The sequence below is a fragment of the Myotis davidii genome, unplaced genomic scaffold (genome assembly GCF_000327345.1).
Source record: "Myotis davidii unplaced genomic scaffold, ASM32734v1 scaffold62, whole genome shotgun sequence".
Lineage (NCBI taxonomy): Eukaryota > Metazoa > Chordata > Mammalia > Chiroptera > Vespertilionidae > Myotis > Myotis davidii.
The window spans coordinates 5,044,035-5,052,056 of NW_006295180.1; the positions used below are offsets into that span (position 1 = coordinate 5,044,035).

Sequence of the window (8,022 nt, forward strand, 5' to 3'; positions counted from 1 at the left end):
GCTTCTATCTTTCAGGATCCTTGCGGGACTTGGCGGGCAAAGTGGGCAGATGCCAAGGGAAGCGGGGCAGAAGGCGGACTGTGTGCGCTCCTATGGGATGAAGCTCAGTTGGGACATCAACGACCCGCAGATGCCTCAGGTATGTGACACGGGTAGTGCTGTCTGTCCAAAAAAGGAGGGTGGCATTCAAGTCCTTGTGGAGAGCGGCTTACAGTGTTTCAACAGGTTCAAGCCTCGGACTAATGCACTGGTTCTCAACCTTGGCTGCACATTAGAATCACCTGGGAATCTTTTGAAAATCCTGATTTCTGGGCCTCATCCTCTGGAAATTGTTTCTTTGTTACTAATGTTGTGGCCCTACCCCATAACAAAGAAACAGAATTTCGGGAGGCTGAGGCCCAGAAATCAGGATTTTCAAAAGATTCTCAGGTGATTCTAATGTGCAGCCAAGGTTGAGAACCACTGGACTGAGATGGCACAGTCCTCTCACTGCCACGTGCAAGTCCCAGGTTGGAGGGCAGAGCCTTCCCAGCACAATTATAGCCAACAGCTGTAGTTGTAAGCTTGAACCTATGGTCTGAATGATGTGGGCTTGATAGAGTTCAGGTGCATGTAACTGAATAGCTCAGAACAGTGTAAACATCTTGACCACGTCCTTACTTTACCTCGTGGAATCTGGCTATAAAATAAAGATTTGGCTCTCGGGCGCTGTCGCTAGCTCTCCATCAGAGAGGACAGCGTCCCACCCAGACCCAGCTTTCCTTCTCTTGTCTGTCTTTTCTCAATCCTTCACCGCCCCCTCTCAGGTTCACCGAACCTGGCTGAGCTGGCTGGGCACATAAGGCGCCCAAAATGGGACTGAGTATGCCTTGGCCCTGCCAGCTCGCCACAAGTCCTTGCAGAGACTGTGGACAGAGCATACACAAACACACATGCCAACAAACACATGAGAGTCCTCAAATGTAGATGGACTCAACAAAGGGCAGAGTTGGGTTTCTAGATGTATCTTTGCCTAGCTCTTTCTTATGGCCTGTCCAAGAACATTGAAAGTGTCCATCAGGCTCTACCTTTCCAGTCCTCTTGGGAGTGGGGGTGGGATGCCTTGTTCCTCACTTTCTTTTAACCAAGGTAGAGATCAAGTGATTCTCTCCTTTTCCATTCTTTGAAATCCATGAGAAAGGTAGGGGAGAATCTCATAGCATTGCTTCACATGCACCAAACATGTGAGACAGGACTGCAATCCCTGTGAGGGGAATGGTGAACAAATAGCATGCCTTAGGCAATTTATTCAGATTCCCGGGGGTGCTGTCTGGATGAAGCATGGCTCCTAGGAAACTCCAGTCATGCTAACCAGGCCCTGGGTGCCCACAGGGCCCCTGGAATCCAGAGTTTGGACATAACTTCGGGGTTTACTTTAATGACAAGAATATCTATGTCCTTTTAGGGTGGATTCGTGTGGGGTTTTTTTGTTTTAATGAAACAAAGTGGTTTGGAGCCAAGTCCAGGGAATTTATGCTTTGTCATACTGGTTTGGGGCAAAAGCTGAGGAGTGACTTTAAAGTCCCAGGTGTAGGTGGAGGGAGAGTGGGAGTAGCCTCCCAAGCATTTGCAAAAGTGGATTCCCACACTGTTGTGGCATGGGAATGAGAGGCTTGGTTTTTACTAAGCGTCTAACATGTGCCATATAGTTGTTCAGATGGATAGCAATTCACTAGCAAAGTTGCGTAGCCTCTCAAAGAGATCAGCAATTTTTGGATGTGTTTTTTGTAGAAAGTTTGTTCTTGTCATTTGTTTTAAAGTCTGCCTACTTTACTGTCACACTGTATCATTTTTGTGAGAGTAGACCACAGGACAGTAAGGGCATCTCATTCTCACTGACTTCAATCCACATAAATTTTCATAGGAAAAAAGCTAATCTTGCATTTTAGAGCTACAGCCAAATCATGAAAATATGGCTCCCCTCACAAGCATTTTCTAGACTTCCATAAATGTGGGTAATTTTTCCTTTGGAGACTGGCTCTTAAGCAAGGGAGTGTGTGTGACATCTCCAAGGGGACAGGTGCACTGGGCTATATAAAGAGAACTGGGAAATGTAGGCTTCTAGCCCTGTTTTGGCTAATTGAAGGAGCAAGAGCTAAACTGACTATATGACCTTGAGGTAGTTATTGAATTTGTGTTAGTCTCAGGTTTGCTCACCTGTCATCATAGGGCAAAATAGATAACAATCTTAAGCTCTCGGCCAGGTCGGCTGTGGTGTTCAGCGTGTGCATGTTTGTCTGTGTCTGAGTGCATGCATTTGCACGTGCCAACACATTAGAGCAAATGAAACCCAATCCTGGAGTCCTCCTTTCTTGTTTTGACTTAAAAATACCTTCTCTGTGTCTTCATTTTCAGTGCCACTACTTTAGTAGCTGGTGTGAGACATGGGAGGCTAGTCTGTATACAGGGCAGCACTAAAAAAATAGCCTGTTCTGGAAAACTTTCAATTTGTTATTAAGGTCCTTAAATTGAAATGTTCACTTTAACAAGATATTAGCATTTAGTATGAACTTAGAGTTGATAGCACATCATTATATATTTCATTTGTCACTGACCTTAAGTCAATCTATTAATTTATTTCAATTATAATATTTCTAGAAAAGATAATGCCTTTTAGTAATAATGATGATTTCAACAATATCTCTGTGGCTTTGGAAACAAAATTGCCTATTTACTTATTACTGTTAGAATGTACAAAACTAACAATGTGTGCAAGTCTGAATTGTCCAATTGAGAATACTTTTGCTCTGCAAATATTGGATCTAATTCTCTGGGGTGGTAGGAGGGAGAGATGTTGCAAATGTCTTATTACTGTGGTAATACTCTTCTGAGCCTCTGTCATTACCAGTAAAGCCAGTGAGGTCTGGCAACTCAGTCTTCTGTTTAAATCCCAGCTATGCCACTGTAGAAGGTTCTCTCTCTCTCACTTCCACATCCTTATCCAATACATAAGAGTAACCGTGCACCTCATGCAACATTGCTGTGAGGATTATAGATACTGCATTAATGTGGCTTTGTGGGCCATACTGTCTCTATCCTAAATACTCAATTCTGCATCGTAGTGTGAAAACAGCCATAGACAATACATAGACTCATGGACATGGACATACCCAATACAACTTTACTTATGGATCCTGAAATTTGATTTTCATGTATCAAATAATATAATTTTTTAAAAATTTCCCCCAACCATTAAAAAATATTTAAAACCATCCTTAGCATGTGCTAAAACCTGTGGCAGGCTGGACTTGGCCCACAGTCCCTTGTCTACTGACCTCTGTCTGTACCAGGTGCCTTTAGGGCAGGGGTCAGTAAGTGCTCATTGAAGGGTAATTTTATATTAAATGATATATAAAAAAGACATTGTGGCTTAATAATGCAGAACGTGATATAACATGATTGCAGCCATGTGGCTCTTTGTTGAGAATGACATTCCCGGTTGCCCTGGGGAGAGACCCAGTTCTTAGCAGGCTTCTTCCCAGTGCCGGGTTTACCTTGATGTCAGGCCCTTCATCACAACATCTTTGAAAACTTGGAGAGCTAAACTGGGAGGAACGTCGGAAGTTGTTCCTGCCTCTCTGATGTTGCTCTGAGTGTCACTGCTAATGTGACTGACAGGTTTGGAATAGAGCCAGGAGTTTTGAAGAAAAAGTGCTGAATTGAAGTAAAGCTATTTACAGTCTCAATTGCAGGCCAGTGAGAGAGCATCCCAATCACTTTTTGCCCTGGTTCTTTAATACTTAGTCTGGAAATGTTTCCAACATTTAAATATACAAGAAGTGGTATAACATGGTGATAAGGAGAAAAGGCTCTGGAGTCACACTGCTAGGGCTCAAATCCTAGACCTACAGCCAGGTCTTACTAGCTGGGTGACTTTGGGCAAGTCGGTTAACCTCTCTGGCCCCCACTTATTATTAGGTAACACTGGGAGAATAATGTTGTCTATTGCCTGTGTGTTATGAAGTGTAGATGAATTGATACATGTACAGCATTGAGAAGATAAGCACAATATTAACATCAAATAGCCAATTGTCAGTAAGCTATTATAGACAAAATGAGTAGCATTTGTGATGACATCGTTTCCGAGTTTTACAACATTTCCGGATCTAAAAGGGACCAATTTTTATTCTGATATGCTTGGAGAAAATTAAAAGTGCAATGTGTTGGGTTTGGTCTTGGTAGACTTGACCGCCCTTCCTTTTGCGCACCTGTCCAGGAGCCAGCCCACTTCGACCACTTCTGCGAGTGGCCTGATGGCTTCGTGCGCTTCATCTACCGCAGCGACGAGAAGAAGGCGCAGCGCCACCTGAGCGGCTGGGCCATGCGCAACACCAACAACCACAACGGCCACATCCTCAAGAAGTCCTGCCTGGGCGTGGTGGTGTGTGCGCAGGCCTGCGCCCTGCCCGATGGCTCCCGCCTGCAGCTGAGGCCTGCCATCTGTGACAAGGCGCGGCTGAAGCAGCAGAGTGAGGCCCCAAGGCCTGGGGTGGGGGCGGCCTTGCAGTCCTGAGTTCCTTCCATCCAGTAATTTCCCTTTTGTTCTTTTGAAAGGGTCTGGAGTCGAGCTGTTATTAATATTCTCCCCTCTGGCTTTGCAGAGAAAGCATGCCCCAACTGTCATTCCGCTTTGGAATTGGTTCCCTGTCGAGGGCACAGCGGATACCCAGTAACCAACTTCTGGAGGCTGGATGGCAACGCCATATTTTTCCAGGTGGTTGGGGGGACACCACCGTTTCTGATGCATATTTTCATTGTATAGTAGAGACCAAACCACCTGCCATGTGCCTTAGGAACTCTGGACCAAACCAAATGCAGCTCCGTGGCCAGAAGTAGGTGCTGGGTCTCCCAGGGCCTTTCAGGCTCCTTGAGTAATTAGTGTGCTCCTTCCTACTGTGTGCTCTGCAAGGGCAAGAGGTAGTGAGCATGTTGCAGTTAGAGTTGACTTAATATGGTGAAAGGACTATTGTTAATCTTTTAAAATGTCTATTCTTATTTTTTTAAATACATTTTTATTGATTTCAGAAAGGAAGGGAGAGGGAGAGGGAGAAAGAGATAGAAACATCAATGATGGGAGAGAATCATTGACTGGTTGCCTCCTGCATGCCTCCTACTGGGGACTGAGCCCACAACCCAGAGATGTGCCCTGACCTCCTGGTTCATAGGTTGACGCTCAACCACTGAGCCACGCCAGCTGGCAGATGTCTATTATGGATGCTGTTTTATTAGCTCAAGAATTTTTTTTCCTGTCAGTTGGAAAAAACAGACATCAACTTGGGATCTTGGGAAAGACATAATTTTTACTAACATTGCCAGTTCCCTTCCCTATTAATGCAGGCCAAGGGGGTTCATGATCACCCAAGACCAGAGAGTAAATCAGAGACAGAAGCTAGAAGAAGTGCCATCAAGAGACAAATGGCCTGTTTTTATCAACCCCGGGAAAAGAGAATTCGAGAACTGGAGGTAATGGGGAGCTGACGTTACATTGTGGTCTGTGTTTATTTTCATCACAACGTATACTGGTAATTATGTAAAATGTTAAGGTCAGACATTAATTTAAAAGGTTTGATTATCTGTGAAAATTGTGTATCTCCAACAAAATATCATTGAATTAACATTTTGGATAGTGTTTCCAATTTCATCTCTTCTCTTTAAAAAAAAAAGTCAACTATCTACATAGTCAATAATACAGTGAGTATGCTGACTTGCTGATACAAGGGCAGTTATACGATGGTACTAAAGAAAGATATGTGTACATACCAACAGTGAGTTCACATGTATCCTTGAGAGAGCCCTTTACATTATTTACATAGAACAGATAGCATTTGTTTGGCCAACTAGATCCAGTTTGGCTTTTCAACCAAAGCATGCCAAGCGGGCAGACTGTTAGTCTGAGGATAAGAGAAACAGGCATTGTTTGAGCTCTTTCTATGTGCTAGGCACATAAGGTCTAAAGTTTCACACATGAGACATTCACAAAAGCCTGAAGAGGAGGCTACTATTATTGAGCCCCATTTTTAAAATTGGGAATCTGAGACTCACCGAGATTAACTAACTTGTTCAATTAATGAGGAACAGGGTCAGGATTTGAACCCTGATCTGTGTCAGGCTCTAGAATCTCCACTCTTAGAAACATAGTATAGGGGAGAACAGGACCATCTGCCACCCAGACCCACTCTTGCCTGGCTACTGTGGACCCGCATGCAGCCATGTGGTATTCACACCCAAGCAAGCTCCAGCTATGCAACCCCTAGACCAGAAGCCCAATTCATGTCCTGAGCTGTGTAGTGCTCACAACACAGAACCCACCAATTGGAAGTTTTTTTAAATATGTATATTTTTTTATTGCTTTTAGAGAGCAAGGGAGAAGGAAAGCGCTAGAAACATCAATGATGAAAGAGAATCATTGATTGGCTGCCTCCTGCATGCACCTTACTGGGGACTGAGCCCGCAACCCAGGCATGTGCCCTGATTGGGAATCAAACCATGACCTCCTGGTTCATAGGTCGATGCTCCACCACTGAGCACACGGGCTGGGTGGAAGTTGATTTTTGTTTGGTTGATTGGCTACTATTACAGGTGAGAGTTGCATTTTATTTACAAATAAAAATGTATATCTTTTTAGGCAGGAGAGAATCAAGACAACAGTGGACACTTCAACAACATACCTACCCTGGAAAATCCAGAAGAATTTGATATAACTGCTGACGCTGGCTTTCCTATTCTAGGGCAGTCTTGCTTTTCCTTCCAAAACTCTGATGCTTATAAGGCTACCTGTGACCTAGCCACCTTTCAAGGAGACATAATGCCACCCTTTCAGAAATATCCAAACCCAAGAATCTATTTTCCTAGGTCTCCTTGCAGCTATGAATTGGCAGGTCCTGGTTATATAAATTCGAGTGCATATTCCACCCTGTATAAAGATTCCAGCAGCAACATTAATGACACAGACTGGATGCACCTGAATGCACTACAGTATAACGTCAAGTCATACAGCAGCTTCCAGAGCAGCTGTGATTTCACCAGTAAACAACATGGCTGGAAACCAGCTCTTGGAAAACCTGGCCTTGGGGAGAGGACTGACCCTGGACAGTTCCAGGCCATGGCCACTCGCCCCTCTTATAACGTAGAGCTTCCCGGTAGGTACCTCACCACCCCGCCACCAGGTGCTCCAGCCCTACAGACGGTGATCACTACCACCACCAAAGTGTCCTACCAGGCTTACCAGCCGCCAGCTCTGAAATACTGTGACAACGTGCGGGAAGCTAGGAGCCTTTTGGACTGTAACTATACTTCTGAAAACACCCCGATGCCCATCTATCCAGAAGCCTTGGACCTTCCAGCTACCGTCACCGGGGCAGCCTCTCCATCAATGTCACTTCCCTTGAAAATTCCAGGAGACTGCAGGGCCATCAGACCCACTGTGGCTTTTCCTCAGGAGTCAGCTCCTTCCAGGACAGACCAAGCAGAGACCTGGGATGTGTGTGCATCCGGCCTGGGGTCTAGAATCAGTTATTCAGACAGAGTGAGTCCGTTCTTGAGCTATGACAGTGAGGACTTTTAAACAGCAAACCTGGTCACAACATAGTATTGGTGTCCATGCCGGCAATGGAACATGAAATGGCCGCTCTCATGTTGAGTTGGGAAATGTATGTAGCACAACATTTTTAAACCCAAACCCACTATACTACACAGAATAATGTCTGGAATGTGTCTTTGTTAAATGAACAAATGAGAAAACTGGAGACCACGAACATGGAATACAAGTTAAACCTGGTTCTCATTCTAAGCCTTTTCCCATGAGACCAAATTAGAGCATCTTTACTTGGCACTTTGAGGTTGTCAAACAGCTTCAGGAGGAAATCTGTACAATCTTATCTCTGGAGTCATTTCTCAGGATTTTTATTTAGCATTTAAAACCTGTTAAAATAGTTTCAGGTAGTAATTTTGATCACTTTACCTCCAAATTTTTTGTCTACAGCT

The 8,022-nt window shown here is 44.4% G+C and overlaps 1 protein-coding gene across 1 annotated transcript; it reads left to right on the forward strand.

Moving 5' to 3' along the window:
- The first annotated feature begins 49 nt into the window (after positions 1-49).
- GCM2 (glial cells missing homolog 2) lies at positions 50-7,603 on the forward strand. The gene is made up of 5 exons (XM_006769731.1): positions 50-139; positions 4,256-4,508; positions 4,641-4,753; positions 5,377-5,502; positions 6,665-7,603. The coding sequence occupies exons 1-5, from the start codon at positions 50-52 to the stop codon at positions 7,601-7,603; spliced, it is 1,521 nt and encodes a 506-aa protein (XP_006769794.1).
- The last annotated feature ends 419 nt before the right edge of the window (positions 7,604-8,022 follow it).

Coding starts and splice junctions, on each gene's coding strand:
- GCM2 (XM_006769731.1), top strand. CDS start 50: ATGCCAAGGGAAGCGGGGCAGAAGGCGGACTGTGTGCGCTCCTATGGG. Junction 140..4,255: donor ACGACCCGCAGATGCCTCAG/GTATGTGACACG, acceptor GCACCTGTCCAG/GAGCCAGCCCACTTCGACCA. Junction 5,503..6,664: donor AGAGAATTCGAGAACTGGAG/GTAATGGGGAGC, acceptor ATATCTTTTTAG/GCAGGAGAGAATCAAGACAA.